At 43.4% G+C, this 21,392-nt stretch overlaps 1 protein-coding gene across 10 annotated transcripts in view; it reads right to left on the bottom strand.

The window, feature by feature from the left end:
- The window catches only part of NAV2 (neuron navigator 2), a 451,696-nt gene that overhangs the window by 136,452 nt on the left and 293,852 nt on the right, over positions 1–21,392 (bottom strand). For all 10 annotated transcript variants that reach the window (XM_049890692.1, XM_049890693.1, XM_049890694.1 and 7 more), the window contains one exon: positions 2,456–2,578. In XM_049890692.1, coding sequence (XP_049746649.1) covers positions 2,456–2,578 — 123 coding nt within the window. The remainder of the gene's footprint in view (positions 1–2,455; positions 2,579–21,392) is intronic.

Raw genomic sequence — 21,392 nt, 5'->3', positions numbered from 1 at the left:
TTATTTCCTTGTGTACCACCTAAAATTATCTCCCATACTATTAATGATGCTAGTCTCCCACTCAGGAAAACATTCATTTGGAGAAGAGTTTTCCTAAGAGATTAATATGAAGAACTTGATCGAAACAAATCTACCATTATTTCACCTTAGCCAAAGATAAAGGATTGCTATTATCTGTTAAGAATAATTTTGGCGATTAAAGAAATACAGTATATTCCAGAACAATGCAAAATTTCTCTCTACCTACAGGTCAGAATTTATATAAAATAGCAAAAATTTGATAATCATAATAAAATCCTATTTTTAAAAAGTTATCCTATTTCGACAAACCAACAAAAACATTCGAGTTCTTTCTTTAAAACGTGGTCAGTTCTCCATTCAGTCTTTATATAAACTATCATGTCTGAGCCTCCCACTCTGGGGAGAGCCAGAAGACACTGTCGTCGGTTTGGTTCAACCATGCAGACTGAACTAGAACAACATAACAAATGCTATCCATCTTTCCAACCCTACCCCAAATCCTCCATCTATAAAAGCAGAAATAGGCTCAGCTGTGGTCTATAATCATTCTATTAACCCTGCAATGAAGCAGGGTTAATGGAATTATTATACTGCCTAGTGTAATTATTAAACAAATTAAACGGGCTACCACAGATCCTTCCTCTGCCCCTAGGGGAAATGCACCTTGTAAGGTCTGCATTTTATGCTGATAGATTTATTAATCAACTACACGTTTACCCAAGAACACAAATAAGCAAATAAGTCGGCAAATCGTGAAATTTCCAGCAGGGGTGTTATGACAACTGCTTTTTTCTAATAAGATTTACTATAAAGATTTTAGTTTCAGAAAGGTTTGGAAATAGCAGTTTTCAAATGGTTCATCTTGCAATGGAGTTTTCAAACCAGTACTTTCTTTTATTAATGACAGGAACATAGGTGGCACACTAGTGGGGATCCTTTTGGCATCCCTGACATAAGTCTCACCACCCTGAAAACCACGGGGACTTTGAGAGGACATGCTCAAGTTATCAGCACAGCCAAGGCCAGAACCCAAGCTCCTGACAACTAGTTTAGCTCTGCATCTCCCCAAGCTTCCCAGCCTTCCCTGAGAGAACGCTGAAGGCTCCGCTTCAGCAATTTTCAGGGTAACTATGCCTGTCTTTTTAGTGTGTGGCCTTATTTCTCTGAAGCCAGAGAACTACAGAAGTTGCCTAGTTCTTTGTAAAAAAATATATCCTGCTAAGAGAGCAGCAGGAAGCTGTACTTGTGCAACTAATTTGCTTTCTGACACATGGGGTTTGTTGTTGTTGTTGTTAGGTGCTGCTGAGTGAATTTTCAACTCATAGTGACCCCATGTGACAGAGTAGAATGGCCCCATAGGAGTTTCTTGGCTGTAATCTTTATAGGAGTAGACAGCCAAGTCTCCTGCAGAGCCACTGGATGGGTTTGAACTGCCAACCCTTGATTAGTAGCTAAGCGCTTAACTGTTACATCACCAGGGCTCCTTACTTGGGGGTTAGCACCCAAAAAACATACAGTCATTTCAAACCACTCACATCTAAATTCCATGTTTTGTCTCATTAACCCAGATGTGACAAGAAGTACATTGGAAAGTCTTGAACAGTCAGATCAATAAAGGGTACTGAAATCCAGGAATACATCATGATACAGCTGGAAGGGATCTTGGAAATAATATAGTCCAAGTCCCTCCTTTAGCAGATTGCACCCCCCAAAAAAAAGAACCAATGCCAATGAGTCAATTCCAACTCACAGCCACCCTATAGGACACAGTAGAACTACACCATAGGGTTTCCAAGGAGCAGCTGGTGGACTGGAACTGCCGACCTTTTGGTTAGCAGTCGATTGTATAAGAGTAAGGAGTAGAATTTCCTCTTTCTTTATCATAGTGTTTTCTGAAGCTCTTTTCTTGACAGTGGTGGCAATAAAGACTGATCAGCTCCTCAGCATGTGGCATATAAGCCTATATCCTCACTCCTTGCCTCCTATTACTGGGCAACAGGAGCCTTATGGTGAAGCCTACTCCTCTAAGGCCAAGAAAGCTTCCTTCTGCACACAGACTTGTGCGTTGCCAGGAACTCTGTTCCAACGTGCAATACCTAGAAAGCTGGCTAATGAGAGAGGAAGTTAAACAGATCCCTGGGGCCTGCTGAACTGACAAAGATGCAGTAGCAACACCCAAAACAACAACAGAAACTACCCACAACTCTCCCTGTGTTTTTGCCGTCAGAGGTACCACTCTACACAGAAGCAGATCTCAGGAGCCTTCGGCAGCTGTCTCCCACCTACCATGCCAAACACTCCAGGCAGACACCTTTGAGGGCTCCCAACCTCTGTGGGTTAAGTGTCCATCCACCCTCACTATCACCACCTATATTTCTCAGTACACTCTGGGATGACATCTGTATCAGGCCAGCTCCGAGGGGAGCATGCTTACCTGTCAGCATCTCCGAGGCCCAGGGAGGTATTTCGTTGCATAGTCTCCCGCACCACAGCCATCCCATCAGGGAGCCGGTTCAGGCGGCGGGTGTAGAGGCCAAGTCCACCATCCGTCATATACCTTTAAAAGGAGAAGAGAATGATGTAACATGTGGTCAAATTCCTATGCAGTAGTCATTCATATCCAGAAGGCTGCGAGACTGTCTTGTGCTCTATGAAGAAGGTACTGAGGATTCCCCGAGGCTCTGCTGATGATCATAACCCAAGAAGAGCTCAGCCACTGACTGAACCTACAGGACCACCAGCTTGCTAGGCAAAAAAAAAAAAAAAAACTCCACTTAATTAATCTAAACTCACAGGAACCTAAGGAGCAGAAGGGAACTAGTGAATAAAATTAACTCTCAGATGTATTCATGACTTTTTTTAATGTCAGCAATTATACAAGCAGGTGTTTTACCTAAGCAATGTGAATGGAACTGACAAGTTATTAGCAAATCAGAGAGACAGATACTATAGAACAGGGCAGCAGAGAGAGCAGGCAAGCTTCTATGAGAGGCACAAAGAAAGGTATACAGAATAGAAGAACCACCTTGGAGCCCTGGCCCCAAAATCCCACCTACGCCATCATCATGAGCAAGCCACTTCTCTGGGTCCTTGGTTTTTCATCTAAACTATAGGAATATGATTGCCTTCCTTACCCGCATCAAAAGGTGGACATAAGAATGTAGTGAGATAAGGAATATGAAAGTGCTCCGCAACTTTTAAAAGACCATGTGATAAATGGAAGACAGTCTTATGATTATCAACATCCTGAATTATCTACAACTGTAAATTTTACCTTTGCTGCTACTACTAATGTCCTAAGAAGCGTCTTAGTTACCTAGTGCTTCCATAACAAAAAAAATACTACAAGTGGTTGGCTTTAAAGAACAGGAATTTACTTTCTTATGGTTCAGGAGGCTAGAAGTCTGAATTCAGGGTATGGCTCTAGAGGGAGTTCTTTGATATCTGTCTTCCCCTTGTTAGTGTGTGTTGTTGTGTCTATTCCAGTCTTTTCATAACTCAGAAGTGATTAGGTTTAGGAGCCACACTGGTATGGCCTAATTAACATAACAAAAGAAAGTCCTATTTCAAAATAGGATCACATCCACAGGTATAAGGGTCAAGAATTTAAAGCATATTTTGGGGGAACATAATCCAATCCATAATAAGGGGGCTGGCACAAAACTATGTGAACAACATTAATGCTAATTTGCTCCTTTGAGCAGAAAATAGCTTTGTGGTATCACCAAAAGATCTGAAAATCAGTGTTGCCCAGGAGACGGAAGACCCCTGGAACTTTCTGTATAGATGGTCAACTATTCACCAAACTGACCATTTCCTGAAAGCTTAGCCAAAATAGCAGGCGGTTAGGTACAAAGCAGCTGGGCCTTATATCCACCCTGGCCCCTTCACAGCACCCCATGACAGAGACAGGTTGTGTCATCACCTTCAATTTCAGACAACAGAAAGGCAAAGCAAAACTTGGGCAGAACGAGAAACCAAACTCGGATCCCTTAATCCCTGCATGGGCCCCACTGGATCAACCTGTAAGGTGTCTGAAAATACACATGTTTTGCATTTCAAGTCAAATAATAGGTAGTAAGAAGATCACTGAATGATGATTGTCTTGAAACAGTGTCAGCCGCACCAAATCGTTGACTGTTTCCGCTGCATCTGGGCTTTTACTTTTAGCATATATGGGGCAGATGTTGAGGGATCCTAATCCTTGAATTTTTTCCGCCTCTAGTTTGGGACCATCTTGGGATATAGTCTGATAAGAACAGAGTTATGAGATGATGTGCAGTTTGCCCTAAAACCAAAAACCAAACCCATTGCTGTCGAGTTGCTTCTGACTCATAGCGACCCTATAGGATAGAGTAGAACTGCCCCCATAGAGTTTTCAAGGAGTGCCTGGTGGATTTGAACTGCTGAACTTTTTGGTTAGCCATCATAGCACTTAACCACTACACCACCAGAGTTTGTCCAGAACCAGTAAATTCAAGTTAGGGATAGAGAACAAAGGGAAGAAGTTCTCACTAGAGCCACCTTGTGTGAGAAGCAGCTTCCAGTTAGGGCCAAAGGAACTTTCTATCATCACAGACATAGTGCTATGGATTGAATTGTGTCTCTCCCCCGTCCCCCGCGCCCGCCCCACCAATATGTGTTATAAATCCTAACCCTTATTCCTGTGGTTATAATCCCATTTGGGAAAGGGTTTCCTTTGTTATGTTGAGGCAGTATTAGTGTAGTGTGTGTCTTAAATCAATGTCTTTTAAGACAGAAAAGAACAGATTCAGCAAGTAAACTCAAATGACGGGAAAGACACACGCCATACGATCGCCAAGGAACCTAGGAATAGAAGCTGAAAAGAGACAGGACTTTCCCCTACAGGGGACAGAGACAGCGAGCCTTACCCTACAGCTGGCACCTTGAATTCAGAGTTCTAGCCTCCTGAACTGTGAGAAAATAAATTGCTGTTGGTTAAAGCCACCCACTTGTGGTATTTCTGTTACAGTGCACTAGACAACCAAGACAGGCAGCTTCTGATAATTTGTTTGAATTGAACATCGTAATGTTTCCTTCCTCTTCCCTGTTTATGACATTAATGATCATAGATGATGCAATGCCAACATCAGAAAAAATCTGTTGGAGTCAGTGAAATCAGTTGTTTGTGGTTGTACTTACAAAACAGCACAGCAGACTGAAATTTTCACTCAACTGTATCACTTTCGACAGCAATGGGTTTGGTTTTGGTTTGGGTATCACTTTAGAAGCAAAAACACACTCTGTGAATATATTTTTAAAAAACCACTGAATTGTATATTTTAAACTGGTGAATTTTATTGTACGTGAATTGTATTTCAATAAAAACAAAGAAAATTATCATAGACATAGTTAAATAATTATTTGTGTAACTACTTTTTAATGCTTGTCTCCCACACTAGACAGTAAGCTCCTTGAGAGCAGGGAATATTATTTTGATCAAATCTATATCCCACGTGTCTAGCATACACTATGTGCTTAATAGATACTATCTTTGCAGCATGAATGAACATATGAATGAATGAAATCCAAAGACACAGCCATAAGATACAGTTTAGCAAAAACTCTATTGCAAGGCCACTGATTATAGGTTTCCTTCCTCTTCAATGTTAGCAAACTTGACATCTGAGACATATGGGCAAAGCAAATTAAACACCCTCCATCCATCCAGTCTATCCATCCATTTATCTTATCCACCCATCCAACAGATGTAGTGATTCTTGGCCCTGCGTCTAGCAGTGGACTATGTATACTAGTCCTATAACTAGCACAAGGAGAAAAAAATTAAAAAATACCTACACCAAAATGCATTAACTTTGCCAGAGGCTGAAGTTTCTAGATCAAATGTCCTTTTAAGGAGAATTCAGTGGAATCTCTTCAAAACACAATCTGTTGCATCATTTAGCAAGGCAGTTAATTTCGATTTTAGCAGTCTGCCAAGCCAGATAGATAAACACAAATTTTTCAGCTGGGGAGATCTTGTCAAAGGACAAACTAATTTTAGCATTCTTTTCCCTGCTGGATTTTTATTGCTGGTGAAATAACACACAAGGTTGGGCAATTACATGCACTTGGGCACGTGGATGAGGCCAACGCAGAGCCCTGGCTTTCTGGAAGGCCGGAGAGCAGAGCCTGATGAACATCCCAGAGATGCAATGCTGAGCCCTGCTGCAGCCCCCAGCCCAATAACATGTGTACAATGTGGTTTGGGGTAAAAAAAAAAAAAAAAAAGAAGGACAATCCATGAAGCTGGGAGGGCCCTGGAGAGATGGGGCTGAACTTGCTAGCTGGGCTTGTCGACTGGTGCTGGGAATTCTGACTTTATTTAGGCCGAGAGAAAGGGAAAGGCAAAGACAAACCTGGATCCTCTGCCTTCTTAAAGGCACTAAGAACTGACAGCCAGGGACAGGGAGTTGAAAGCAACTAGGTTGACAATGATCTGGTTTCAGCTGGAAGTCAATTCCATTCACCGTGCGTGTGTGTGTGTGCGCGCGCATGTGCGTGTGAAAGAGACAGAGAGAGGGGCAGAGAGACTGAAAGAGAGAGGGAGAGTGAAGCGGATGAGGAAAACAAGTTTATTTCTTCTTCCAGAGGTTTACAAAATGTACTTAATCCTATATTTTTATAATATTCTTCAAAATAAACTCTTCTGCGTATCTCTCACCGGGTGACAGCACAGCACTGGAGACAGACTTATCACTAGTACCAGCCTTGCTCTCAAGAATCTAATCCACAATATTGATTTCTAAATTATTATCCACCAATTACAACAGTTGGATTTACAAACAGCTCTGTATGTATTTTTAAATAACTCTTCTAGTTTTGATGAAAATATATGTTTTTGTTGGATCAAACTACTGAATATAAATGAATATAAAAAACAAAACAAAACAACAAAAAAACCCAAAACCAAACCCGTTACCATCGAGTTGATTCAGACTCATAGCGACCCTATAGGACGGAGTAGAACTGCCCCATAGAGTTTCCAAGGAGTGCCTGGTGGATTCGAACTGCCGACCTTTTGTTTAGCAGCCGTAGCTCTTAACCACTAAGTTAGCCCCTTAAGAAAGTGTAGTGTACAGATGGAAGCAGTCCTTGGTGTGTTCATCTCAAACACTGGCCTTTTCCCAGCAGTGTTAAAAGGCTTGTGCTCCTGAAGGCTCTGGGAGGCAGGGAAGTGATGATGCCTCTCCCATCTTTTGGAGTCGTTATCAGAGACTTACAGTGAGTGGAGATGAAATGACTTGCCTGAGGTCACAAGGAAAGCAGCCAACTAATCCAGGGACTGAATCCCAGAGCACCAGGGCCATACTCTTCTCCTCCTTGGGGAAATAAATAATTAGTGCCGGGGCTTAATGAGGTGCTGGTAACATCCTAATGTTTTCTTGGTAGGTTCCTAACTAAGCTGCCAAGTTTCTGAACACTTTCCATATTATGCTTCCCAAGTTCTCCAGTGATAGAAGGAGGTGGCTGTCTGATTCCACCTTTTGCAGCTTCCCCAGAAACCCCTTGATGGGGAGAGTGGGAGCCTCTGCTAAAGAGACAGTGACTGGAGGTACTTTTCTTGCTGTTCAAGGCTGGGGCACCTTAGGATGCTCCGCACTCTCAAACCCAGTACCCAGTGCCGCACTCTCAAATCAGGTCTTTATTTCACAGATCGTGTTACCACAATAACAACAAGTAGGAAGCAGGAGAGCATCAGAAAGATCAGGGTTCAAGTGTCTCCTCTCCTCTTGCTAGCTGAGGGTCTTGTAGATGCTATTATTAATAAGAGCTAACACAATCACGCAGATGGCACAGGACAGGGCAATGCTTTGTTCTGTTATACATAACGTCGCCATGAGTCATAGCTGAGGCTCAACGACAACAGTTACTGAAAGTTTGTTGGGTACTGTGCTTAAAGGCTTTACATGAATTGTGACGTTTAATTTTCAAAAGAACTTTATCAGGTAGGCATACTATTATCTCCATTTTTCAGATGAGGAAAATAAAACTGGCCAAGATCACAATCTAGGTAAAAATTTTGGTAGGTGGGTTCAAATCGTAGCCTTGTCTCTTTTTGATATAATTTCTTTGAATCTCAGTTTCCTTATCTGTAAAATGGGTGAACTACGGATTGACCTCAAAGGGTTGTGGTGGGTTAAACAAGTGAGTGCATAAAAGCTCAGTGCCCAGCACATTAAAAAAAAAAACAACAAAAAAAAAACAAACTTGCTGCCCTTAAGTCAGTTCTGACTCATAGCCACCCTACTGGGCAGAGTAGAACTACCCCATACAGTTTCCAAAGAGTGGCTGGTGGATTTGACCTGTTGATTTTTTTTGGTAAGCAGCTGAGCTCTTAACTACTGCACCACCAGGGCTTCGCCTAGCACATAACCTCTTGCTGTTGAGTTGATTCCGACTCATAGTGACCCTATAGGACAGAGTAGAACTGCCCCATAAGGTTTCCAAGGAGCACCTGAAGGATTCGAACTGCTGACCTCTTGGTCAGCAGCCATAGCTTTTAATCACTGCTCCACCAGGGTAGGGAGCACTTAATAACTACTACCTGCAGTTACTATCATCAGCAGCAATTGCCCCTATCACAGAGTGGCAACTCTGCATTTCCTTCTCCCTTTTCTAATACAACAAATACTATGTACCAGTCTCTTTGGCAGGCTGGGGTTACAGAGGTGGAAAGACCTAGTTCCTGTCCTATCCTGGAGAAGTTTGCAATCTACTAGGGGGCTCTAGCATGTGAGCAATTACCATACATGAACAGTGGTATAACAGATGAATGTAACACTCTGGTTAAGTGTCACAGAGGAAGTGCTATTTGAGCCGGCCTTTGAAGGGTGCATAGGGGTTTGTCAGCCTAAGAAAGCGGCTCCATCTAGATAGATGGATCACATGTACAAAAGCAGAGAGAAATGGAAGAGGAGGGTATGTTAAGAGAAGGGTAAGTAGTTCAGCGTTGCTGAAGCATTGGGAATGACAGGAGATGGCTGCACAGGGACATGCCATGGTCATGGAGGACCTGGATGCCAGGTGGGGTTGAGACCCTTTCCTGTAAGTCAGGGGAGCCATGAAAGTACTAAGCAGATTGAGTAACAGGCTCTGGCTTCTGTTTCAAAGAGAAACACTGTGTTTTCAAAACTTCCATCATTCTGTGCTCCATTTTTGCGAGCACTTTCTCATTGATATTTCCTCCTACAGATGTTTCTGACACACCACTTCTCATCCTGAGTCATCCCCGACCTTTGAGTAATGATCAGACTTGTAGTGGCCTTGAAGGCAACATGCCCGTGACGAGGAACTTTCTCAACAAAATAGGCGCATCCGATGAAACCGAAACTAGCTGTGAGAAGGGTTGGAATCCCATGGGACCTGTTAGAACAAATACATTAGCTCTCGAGCCCAGCGTTTAGTAAATAGATTTCTTCCCCTTCTTCACACGTAGTGATGCAACAATGTGGGACCGAGTGAAACTGGCTTTGTGAGTCATCTTCAGAAGGAGGAAAAGGTGGCTTCTCATTCCCAAAGTTCACCTTTCAACACGGCCTACACAAGTAACCAGACTGACTTTCACGAATCTCAAAAGAAATCGCCTTCTGTCAAGAACTGGGGGAGGTAAGGGGGACGAAAGGGAAAGAAATATGTACCAACCTGATCTAGTTCAGTGAGTTTCTAATAGAGCATGACATCATTAAAAAAAAAACAACTCTCAGATGAAAAGAATGAAAGCAGTACAAATGGGAACCCACCCCAAAAAGGAAAAAAAAAAAAAAAAATCGAGCCTGGGTGATAACTTTTCTTCAAAGACATGCCAGCCTGTCTGCATTTTTTGGTCACACTTTTGGTTTAAATGTGAACACAGCAAAGAAAAACGGAATATAACTATTCTCTATATACATGCAATATTCCCTGCCAATATCAATATAAATTTATAAACACATATATCAACACATACTTTGTTGCCCACAATTAAAAAAAAAAAAAAAACCATGATGTAGGCTGATGAAAAGTTCTCACAGTTGAGAATTTCAGCAACATCTAAATCTCCAAACCACAGGAGCTTTTACAGTGCTTCCCTCCGCGATTACAATACGGCGTGACATTTATTCTCTATGTTTATTAGGATGTAAATCGAGTTTCTGAACAAACCTATAAAAGGGTCCCTTCCGTTTAGGGCCTCTTAGAAGTCAGATGAATAAACTTTACTTGGAGTCACAGAAGGAAAAACTTACAAGCTAGTCTAACAAAGCTGCCTAAAATCCTTTTGAAGAAAGCCGACCTACAGGGAAGACAAGAGGCTGCTGCTGCCTTTGACTTAGGGAAGAGAGAGTGCATTTAAGATGCAAAGACATGGTTGGGAAAAACTGGCCTTAATTATTCACTGCTAATGATAAAACTGCAGCACTAAAATTTAAACAAGTACTTAAAATTTTGCTAAGGAAACACTTGCACCCACTTTGCTCTCAGAGAGTGTTTAGGGTACAAAAGCTGAGGCAGAAGTGGCGAATCTCATTTCTCAAACTCCCTGTCCCAAACGGTGAGTACAGAGATGTATCTCAAAATTATTCTACTAGCCTACTCACAGCAAATCCTTGTATATTTTAAAATCAAATAGAAGTGAGTTGCAATCAAAAATACTGTGCTGTTTTTTTCTTCATGTGAACTGCCCCAAGCTGACACCCAGCAGTATTTGGAGAGAAAGTCCAAGGTTAGAATGTCTTTCTCAGTTGGGTTACCTTGTGATAATGGGACTTGAATTATAAATAGCACAACACACAATCAAGAAACATGGGGGTGGGGTAGGGAGAGATGGGTGAGAATTGGTTCTTTAATTTTGTAATTTTTATGCCTTAGTGGGCAATTCTTGCAACAGAAACTCACACTTCTTTGTTTTTCATGGGGGCAATCCTTCCAACAAATCTGCTGGCAGAGGCAGAAGGGAGACGTGGGCTTTGAGAGTCCACAAGTTTCCTACCTTTCTGCTCGATGCAGAGTTGGGGAACCTTTGAGCACTGCTTCCCACTGCCCTGGAGGACAGCCGGCTCTTCAGGACATCACCAGCTGAGTTTCTACTCCTTTCAAGGGGGGTGAGAGAGGGGGCTCAATATTCATCTGTAGCAAAATCTTCCCTTATTTTGCTCGAATCTGGAGCAGTCGTTACCCATGGCCACACTAAGAGCCACCCGGGCTCAGAGCAGAGACTACAACCCTGGCAAACAGCATTACCACCGCAGGGAAGTTTCTTCCATGGTCATGAGTCACTGACGGGGAATATTCACAGCTCACACGGCACCAGCCCCTTCCCTGGCTTTTCTGCACTTCACTTCCATCTCCTGAGTCCAGGCGTGAGGCAAGCAGACAACTGGGGAAAAAGCCTGGCTCAATTCTCCGGTTATGGTGCGGCAGGAAGTTAAGCCTGCTGCAGAAGTGAACCCGCTCAGGTCTGGAGCCTACCCTGGCTAGTGCCACTTAACAGAGCACGCCTCTCTGGGGAGCACTACAAAGATGTTGCTAAGCTAGTCAGACAAGAGCTTAGCTCCAGTGGGCAATGGGGACAGAGGCAGCAGGGGAAAAGGAGGCCTGAGTAAAAGAGGACTCAAAGGGTCTCAGAGGTCCCCTGTAAGCTAAACTGGAGCCTCAGACTTTAGCCATTCCTGTTTTCTAAAGCTTGGTGCTTACCAAGGAGCTGCTTGGTAGAGAGCAGGAGACACACTGAGGGGAACACTGTTTGCAGCAAAAATCAACATGTGCCTCCCTCCCTGTATCTGCTGCTCCAAGTGTAGTCCATGAACCAACATCTGGAAGCTTGTTAAAAATGCAGAATCCTGGCCACCTTGGGGCCTACTGAATCAGAACCTGCATTTTAACAAGATCCCCAGGTGATTCCTATGCACGCTAAAGACTGAGAAGCTTTGGTCTCAGGCAGTAGCCTCTAGAATGGAGAGCGCAGGACAATCCACAGGGGTGAAAACTCAAGTGCTTCTATTCCTATTGACTTCTTACCGTGTCCCTTTTAATTCCTGTTTTGTGTGCATGTCTGATATTGTACACAATATTTCAGGAAAGTGGCACATATATAATTGAAAAATAAATACAACGTGTAATGGAGGAACGAGCTCTTTTTCTTATGCAACTAAAACACAGTTTAGAGACCACTATTTAAAGCAGGGACTCTCTGGGTGATGCAGATGATTATTTATTTTTTTTTTTTAAGTGCTTGACTATTAGCCGAAAAGTTGGCCATTTGAACCCACCCAGAGGCGCCTAAGAAGACAGGCCTGGTGATCTGCTTCTGAAAGATTATAGCTTGAAAATCCTATGGAGCAGTTCTACTCTGCGCTCAAGGGGTCTCCATGAGTTGGAATCGACTTGATGGCAACTCATGACAGCAACGAATTTAAAGCTGAGGGTCCCTGGGTGGTGCAAACAGTTTGCTCTTGGCTACTAATAGAAAGAGCGTCAGTTTGAATCCATGCAGCAGCACTGCAGAAGAAAGGCCTGGCGATCTGCTTCCATAAGGTTTTAATCAAGAAAACCCTATGGAGTGCAGTTCTACTCTGAAGCACATAGGGTCACCAGGAATCAGAATTGACTTGACAGCAATGGGTTTGGTTTTTAGTTGTGTACGGCAAAATTCCTAAATTTTATGAAATTATAGGCCCCTATGAGAAGCTCATAAACTAAAAAAAAATTTTTTTTTTTAGTTTATGAGAAGCTAGGAAACCCTGATGGCGTAGTGGTTAAGTGCTATGGCTGCTAACCAAAGGGTCCGCAGTTCGAATCCACCAGGCGCTCCTTGGAAACTCTGTGGGGTGGTTCTACTCTGTCCTATAGGGTCTCTACGAGTTGGAATCGACTTGATGGCACTGGTTTTGGTTTTTGGTTTTATGAGAAGCTAGGAGTCCTGGTGGCACGGTGGTTAAGTGCTATGGCTGCTAATCAAAAGGTCAGCAGTTCCCTGACAGGGAACACAACAGAGAACCCCTGAGGGAGCAGGAGAGCAGTGGGATGCAGAGCCCAAATTCTCATAAGACCAGACTTAGTGGTCTCACTGAGACTAGAAGGACCTCGGTGGTCATGGCCCCCAGACCTTCTGTTGGCCCAGGACAGGAACCATTCCCGAAGCCAACTCTTCAGACAGGGATTGGACTGACAATGGGTTGGAGAGGGATGCTGGTGAGGAGTGAGCTTCTTGGATCAGGTGGACACTTGAGACTATGTTGGCATCTCTTGCATGGAGGGAAGATGAGAGGGTGGAGGGGGTTAGAAGCTGGTGAAATGGACATGAAAAAGAGAGAGTGGAGGGAGAGAGCAGACTGTCTCATCAGGGGGAGAGTAATTGGGAGTGTGTAGTCGATGGCACTAGTTTTTTTTTTTAGGAAGGTATATATAGGTTTTTGTGTGAGAGAGTGACTTGACTTTAACTTTCACTTACAGCACAATAAAAATTATGAAAATTAAAAAAAAAAAAAAAAGGTCAGCAGTTCAAACCTACCACCCGCTCCTTGGAAACCCTATGGGGCAGTTCTACCCTGTCCTCTAGGTTTGCCATGAGTTGGAATTGACTCGATGACAACAGGTTCGGCTTTTTGGTTTGTGAGAAGTTAGGAGCCCTGGTGGTGCAGTGGTCAAGCATTAAGCTGCCAACCAAAGGGTCAGCAATTCAAATCCACCAGCTGCTCTTTGGAAACCCTATGGGGTACTTCTACTCTGTCCTGTAGGGTGGCTATGAGTCAGAAACCACTCGATGGCCGTGGGTACAAGAAATTATTGGAAGCTTTGAACCCCATCTCACACATGGGCAAAGTTTGCATTGAGTTGGTTCGGAGACCCCAGGCCTACATCAGCAGCCCCTATCATGAAGTAGGGCAGAAGTGGATCCTGAGAGTTGTCCTTTCAACATATTCTGCAATGGTTTCCTCACGGCAAGACGTCGTCTGTGTTTGCTACAAGCTGACTCAGCAGTGGCCCATGGCATTGCTATAACTCAAATGTCACTCTGAAGTTTAGCACAGACTGGATTTCACAATGGCTTTGGGCTTTTTTTGGGGCTTACTCTCACCAAATTCCTAGCAGAAAAGTGATTGATCAAGTGGGAAAATTCTTGCACGGTGATAAAACATGCCTCTGTGGCACGTGCATCTTTTACAAAATGCAAATGTGACTTTTCCCAAGTTTAACAAAATTTCATCCAACAATAATTTCCAGAGCATTTTGGTTTAGCTTGTCTAAGGATCTCTACACATACATACTCTACAAGAATTTTAAGATAAAAATCCATAAGTCTGCTAATACAATATACATTTAAATATACAGAGAGCTAAGGATTATAACAATAATGTACTTATCACCTCTGTCTAAATAAATACACATACGCAGAAATGTCATTACAATCCAGAAATATGTTGGTTTAAAAACGAGAGTTGGCATGGTACCCTTCCGAGGAAAGGCTGTACGCTTTGGAAATCTGACGGTCGGCGTGTCTGGAATTTAGTCTTGCCTGAATTCCCTTTATTGTGGTTCAACTGTTGGTGTGGAATTGCAGCAAATATTTCTAGCACGAGCAGGAAGCTTTTTGTCCACCTACTGAAAGATGAAACACATCCTAACACACAGGAGACAGTTTTCTAGACAAAGCCCCTTTAAGCTCTTTCTTGGAATGAAACAGATGGTGAAAGGAGATTGAATGATAGCCAGGAACTCTCAAACCTCAGCACAGACCTAAATCATTTGAGGATGCTGATAAAAATGGTGTAGCTCCAGTTACACCAAGGCAGAATGTTTTTGGTGGGGCATGCGGGCAATTCACTCCCAGGTAGTCAGGACTAAACCATCAGAAACGCTGCCTTAAATCTGAATACCTGGGTGGAAGAACTGTGAGCGAGATCACCTCCAGTTTCCCGAATAGTTAGTCACCATAATGTGGCTATCGTATAACAATGATTTTAATTCCAAATCCATGCAATGAGTTTTCACCCTCTGTATTACAGGGACAATGGGCACATTAACAGCACTCAGGTTGAAAGCTGGTTCATAGAGCTGATCCCTGATGTCCGCTCCATCTCAGATCCAGGCTTCGCCAGAGCTGCTAGAACTTCAACCCTCTTCTCAAAAATCAGTTAACTCATGGTCTTGAACATAGAGGTCTACAGGCTTCAGGATAATCTAGCTGCTGGAAGCCCCAGGTGGAGAGAGGACAGGAGAAAGCAACGCTAGGCATGCTGAATACAGAGTATCATGGGCAACGTGTGGGGGTCTCAGAGGTGGCATCATAATTAGATGCCCTTGCCCTGGAAAAAGAAGCCCTGGTGGGGCAGCGGTTAAGTACTTGGCTGCTAACTGAAAGGTTGCCAATTTGAATCCACCAGCAGCTTGGTACCGTGGTAGAAAATATCTGGGACCTGGCTATCTGCTCCCATGAAGATTACAGCCTAGAAAACGCCACGGGGCAATTCTACTCTGTCACGTGGGGTCACTATGAGTTGAAATTGACCCTGCGGCAGACAACAACAACCCTGGAAAAGCCTTGTACTTTGTCAAAAGAATCCTTCCTCTCAAGTGCTTTCAAGACACTGAGACATGCTTGCTAATCTTTTGGAGGCTGCTATACTTTGCTCTGGTGGAGCAGTGGTTAAAGAGTGTGGCTGCAAATCCATCAGCCACTCCTTGGAAACCCTATGGGACAGTTCTACTCCGTCCTATAGGGTCACTATGAGTCGGAATCGACTCGACGGCAATGAGTTTGGTTTTTGAGTTTTTTATCCCTTGCTGTTCCTGTGATTTCTAATATGACTCCCCAACTCCCCGTGTGCTCTATGACACACAATCACTTTTTATATTAAGTCAGCCAAATTTATGTTGGCTTTGAGAAGTGTGTGTTCCCTTTGGAGGATGACTCAGATATCCAGTGTCTCTTTCTCTTCTGGTTTCAGGTGGAAACCCCCAGGTGGTAACCACAGTCACTCCTCAAACTGGGAAGCAAACAGCCGGTGCTTTGGTTTAGGTTCATGCAAGTTTCACCTTGTCTTATTTAGACTGCAGGTTAAAGAAATGTCAAGGTGTGCTGAGAATGGATGGGGTAAGATAAGAAGGTGCCTAACTCGTCTCTGGCAGACCATCCTTTGTGCAAACTGAAGCATTATAAAGGCCTTGGGGATAATCATCTGACCTCAGCAAACCATTAGATTTCCTGAAGCACCTTGGTGTGGCAGGAAGCACTGAACTGGAGCCAAACGCAGGCCTTTGCCCTCAAGGTTGTCCACGTTTCAAGGTGGCTGCATTTGTTTAACAAACATTTATAGGGTCGCTATGAGTGAAAGTCGACTCGATGGCAGTGGGTTTGTTTTTATTTTTGGTGTGAGGCAGGCTCTGGCTTGGGTACCAGGTGATACAAGAGTCAGACTTTGCCCCTGACCTTGAGGTAGAGGCGTAACTAAGGTATAGCAGGTAGGCATGGACCCTGGGTGTCCTGCAGGTGCCCTGGGCACCACTTGAGGCAGGATGCCAATGAGCAGTTTCTACTGGCCACCAGTTTCCATCACCAGCTGTGAGAGATCATTCAGTAATTTAACACTAACTGCCCTATTTTCCGTAGATAGGCCCCTTTCTTGAGGGGCTTAGGATATGTTACCTAAAAGGGACCAAGCAAGCTGTCATGAAAGAGGTGGGACTTGAGCAGAGGAGGTCTTGGAGGATTTGCTAGGAGAAGGAAAGGGTAGCATTCTGGGCAGTGGAAGCTGATAAGAGAAGGCCTGGAGAGGGAATCAACAAGCCCCTCCCATTCAAGGGATAGTATGGCTTGAGTAGAGTATCCACCATGTTGGGAAGAATGTTGGTGCTAAACTCAGTGATATCCTAAACCTGAACTCAAGACAGCCTCATTGCCCCAAGGCTAAATTCCCTGTTGTCTATGATTTTTAAAAAAGTATGTAGAGTGGGAAGTATAGTGAGAATTTCAGTGTAAAAGGCAGAAACTGTGTTCCCCTCCTAGAATTTCAACATGTAGAGGCCTGGATGGAGCGCCACAGGTGTGTTTGCAAGAGGAGCAGAGTAGAGCACAAATTGCGATGAGTGCACATTTCTCCCTCAGCAAGACAGCTGCTGGAGCTGGGGGTAAGGGGGGGTTTGGGCAAGAGACACCCAGAAGTCACACAACCAAGCATCCAGGCAAACATGCCACCTGTGGATGAACAAAGAGCAGCAAAGGACCCGGGAGGAGCAGCTGGAGCACTCTAGAGGGCACAGCAGACTGGGGGGTAGGGAGCCCAAACACAGGCCTCTGACCTTTGGAGTAGAAATCAAGCTAAAGTCAGTTGCCAACGGTAAACTCAAATTACCTTCTATCAGTACAGTAGGCAGTGTATTCACAACAGCTGTGTGATGCTGCACAGCCAAAGGAATGGGGTCTCTGACATTTTTTAATCTCAACTTGTTCAAATGCTTCCATTTTCATACAAACGGTAGACAGATAAGCTGAAGGGATAATTCTAATCGCCTGGGGGTAAATCAGAATCCCCTAGACCCTGAAAGAGATTGTACTTAGTATCATTTTTACATTTTAAAAATCTAATGTCTTCTACATGTACACCATGTTCACTACAGCACTGTTCATAATAGCCAAAAGTTGAAAACAACCTAAAATGTCCATCAACAGATAAAGGGATAGACAAAATGTGGTACATGCATACAAAGGAGTATTATTCAACCACAAAAAGGAATGAAGTCCTGATACATGCTACAACATGGATGAATCTTGAAAACGTCATCCTGACTGAAATAAGTTGGTCACAAAAGGACAAATATTATAAGATCCCACTTATATGAAATATCTAGAATGGGCAAGTGTTTAAAGATCAAGGTTGATTAGTGGCTACCAGAGGCAAGTGGAGGGGGGCAGGGAAGAGAGGGGAACTCATTGCTTAGAGGGCAATGAGCTTCTGTCAAGGGTGATGGAAAAGTCTGGAAGCAGATAATGACGATAATAACACAAGATGATGCAAACAATGTCATTAAATTGTACATGTGAAAAAAGCTGAGATAGCAAATGTTATGCTACATATATATTTACCACAATAATAAAAAAAAAACTATTGTTTTCATTATAGGAACTACAAACAGTAACACACCAGTGACTTCCCAGCTGGTGAGCATACACTGAGTTTACAGTGACTCTCAATAGTCACGGTCCACTCTGCCTCCTAACCCCTTTATCTTCTAGGTCAGAACCTGGGGCAGGAGAAGGAGGTGTGCACAATTTTTGTATTTACCAGAAGTGGGTGTAGGTTAGAGAAAGCTAAGATGCAACAACTTTGAAACGTGTCTTAGTCATCTAGTGCTGCTATAACAAATATACTGCAAGCGGATGTCTTTAACAAAGAGAAATTTATTTTCTCACAGTCTAGTAAGCTAGAAGTCCAAATTCAGGGCATTGGCTCTGTAGGAAGGTCCTTGTTATCAATCTTTCCCTGGACTAGAAGCCTCTGGGCGCAGGAACGCCAGGTCCAAAGGACGTGCTCTGCTCCCAGTGCTGCTTTTTTGGTGGTATGAGGTCCCCAACTCTCTGCTTGCTTCCCTTTCCTTTTATCTCTTGTAAGATAGAAGGTTGTGGAGGTCATGCCCCAGGGAAACTCCCTTTACATTGGATCAGGGATGTGACCTGAGCAAGGGTGTTAAACATCCCACCCTAATCCTCTTTAACCACAGGCAGAGATTAGGATTTATAACATACAGGAAAATCACAAAATGGGGGACAACCATACAATAATGGGAATCATGTCCTAACCAAGTTGACACATATTTTGAGGGGGACACAATTCAACCCATGACAGAACCCCTGCTATCATTCCCAGGCTAGCATGACCTATGGAAACCTGATAAGAAGATCCCCTCCTTCTGATCAAAATGCCTAGCTCTGCCCCATCTATAGCTGAACTTCACTGGTTCCTGTGGGAATCTCACAGCCAGAATCTTACAACTGTAAGATCATTTAAATGTCACCTTTAGCATCTCACCTAACGTGGGAATTTCTTCTTGCAATATCTGGGACATACAGTTTTTCAGTTTTTGCTTGATGTTCCCAACGGGCAAACGGACCATGTCCTTGAAAATAGCCCATTTCGCTTTCTGACAGATCTAATTTTCAGCATATTTTTTCCTTATACTGATTAGTGGCCACCTTGGTATTTAGGAAAATATAAGTCTAACTTCCACCTCCAGTTCAAATCAGGTCCTCTGGAACCTAGTGGTTTTCTAAGAATTTTCCACACCAAACGTATCTAGTTTCTTCAAACATTTCTGTTATGTTTTGATTGCTGAACCCTTCACTTCTCGTTTCCTTTCTCTGAATAATCTCTGCCTGATTCTGAACCCCTTAAAACAGACACTTGATATTGACCTACTAGCAGATAGTCTGTTGCCACTCACATTATTATTCTACTAATCTAGCTGAAGGTTAGCTTTTGCAGAACTCTCTAAAACCCAGAAAAAGGTGGATCTCAATTGCTGAGTCCTCAAGTTCCCTAAAACTGGCTGCATCCTTTAGTAACTGTATCACCTTAAATAGGTGACTTCTCTCACCCTCAGTTTCCACATCTGTTAAATGGGGATAATGAGACTAGAGAGGACCATGGTAACAGATATTTAAGAGAAAGAATCCATCAAACTTAGTGACTAGCATTGCCAAAAACAAAGGAGTGGAAGTCTGAGATTCTTTCCAGGTTCCGGCTACGGAGGAGGTGGATGGTAGACAAATAGGGAGAAGAACAGATTTGGTGGGGAGAAGAATTCAATTTTAGACACATTTACATGACTTCAATCAGAACCGAAAGCACAGAGGTTGAGCTTTTTCTCTACAGTCAGACTGCCTGTGTTTGAGTCTTGGCTCCATAACTCACCAGCTACATGACATTGGGCAAGTTACTTCTGTCCTCCAAATCCCTGTGTTCTCATCGGAAAAGTGAGAAGAGTTACTGTATCATAGAGATTAAAGTGAGGAGGAAATGAGATAATGTATACAGAGTACTGCCAAACCCACCCATTGCTGTCGAGTCGATTCTGACTCATAGCGACCCTACAGGATCGAGTAGAACTGCCCCACAGAGTTTCTAAGTAATGCCTGGTGGATTTGAACTGCTGACCTTTTGTTTAGCAGCCATAGCACTTAACCACTACACCACCAGGGTTTCAATAGTGTTTAGAAAGGCTCAGCAAATGGTAGCTGCCAATATCAACACTGGAGCCCTGACGGCGCAGTAGTTAACAACTTGGCTGCTAACCAAAAGGTCAGCAGTTTGGATCTACCAGCTGCTCCTTGGAAACCCTATGTGGCAGTTCTACTCTGTTCTATAGGGTCACTATGAGTCAGAATCTACTCGACAGCAACGAGTTTGGTTTTGGCTTTATTATTAATATTATTATGATGATCATTAGTATTAACTATTATGAAGAGCTGGTCACACACAGGGATCACAATAAAGGGTCCTAGACAGAGCTGGAGAAAAATGTAGAATAAAATTCTAACTCACAAAAAAAGACCAGACTTACTGGCCTGACACAGACTGGAGAAACCCAAGAGTGTGACCCCTGGATGCCCTTTTACCTCAGTAATGAAGTCATTCCTGAGGTTCACCCTTCAGCCGGGAATTAGACAGTCCCATAAAGCAAAACGAGACTAAGAGGCCACACCAGCCCAGGAGCAGGGACTGAAAGGCGGGAAGGAACAGGAAAGCTGATAAAAGGGAACCCAAGGCTGAGAAGGGGAGAGTGTTGACATGTCATGGGGTTGGTAAACAATGTCACAAAACAACATGTGTACTATTTAATGTAAAGTACAATTAAAAAAAAAAAAGCTGGTCACAGGCTAGATGGTTCTTTATGCCCAGAGGGCCCAGCTGCAGAACATTAAATGAAAGCTTTTCCAGGGATCCTCACACACACCTCTGGTGAATGGTTTACTCAACTGTAAAGTCTAGGTCAACTTCTAAAATAGCTACACCAGCCTCCAAAGGAGTGAGGAAATCCAGTCTGTAAGCTATCCTCAATCTGTGTCTCCCTCCCTCACTCTCAACTCAATGGTTGAATGGTTTTAATTAACAACGCCCACAGACTAAGGCAAAAGTCACTCAATTAATAAAGCTCTAACCTGCCACGGATGGTTCTGAGGTCTCAGGTGATGCTGAGCTTGTAATTATGTGTTTTGTTTGGGTTCGTGGTGGGTGGATGGGGCTACGGGAGTAGAATTGCCTCACATTCAGGTATCAGATTTACAAAGGTTGGAAACCGTATTTGACTGAAATGCCTACGTTCCTGAGATTGAACAACAGGAAGCCAGACTGTGGTGAGACATTTCAATAAATCAC

Source organism: Elephas maximus, chromosome 7 (genome assembly GCF_024166365.1).
Source record: "Elephas maximus indicus isolate mEleMax1 chromosome 7, mEleMax1 primary haplotype, whole genome shotgun sequence".
Taxonomy (NCBI): domain Eukaryota; kingdom Metazoa; phylum Chordata; class Mammalia; order Proboscidea; family Elephantidae; genus Elephas; species Elephas maximus.
The sequence above is the reverse complement of the archived record's forward strand: the minus strand, read 5'-3'. Positions and strand labels throughout refer to the sequence as shown.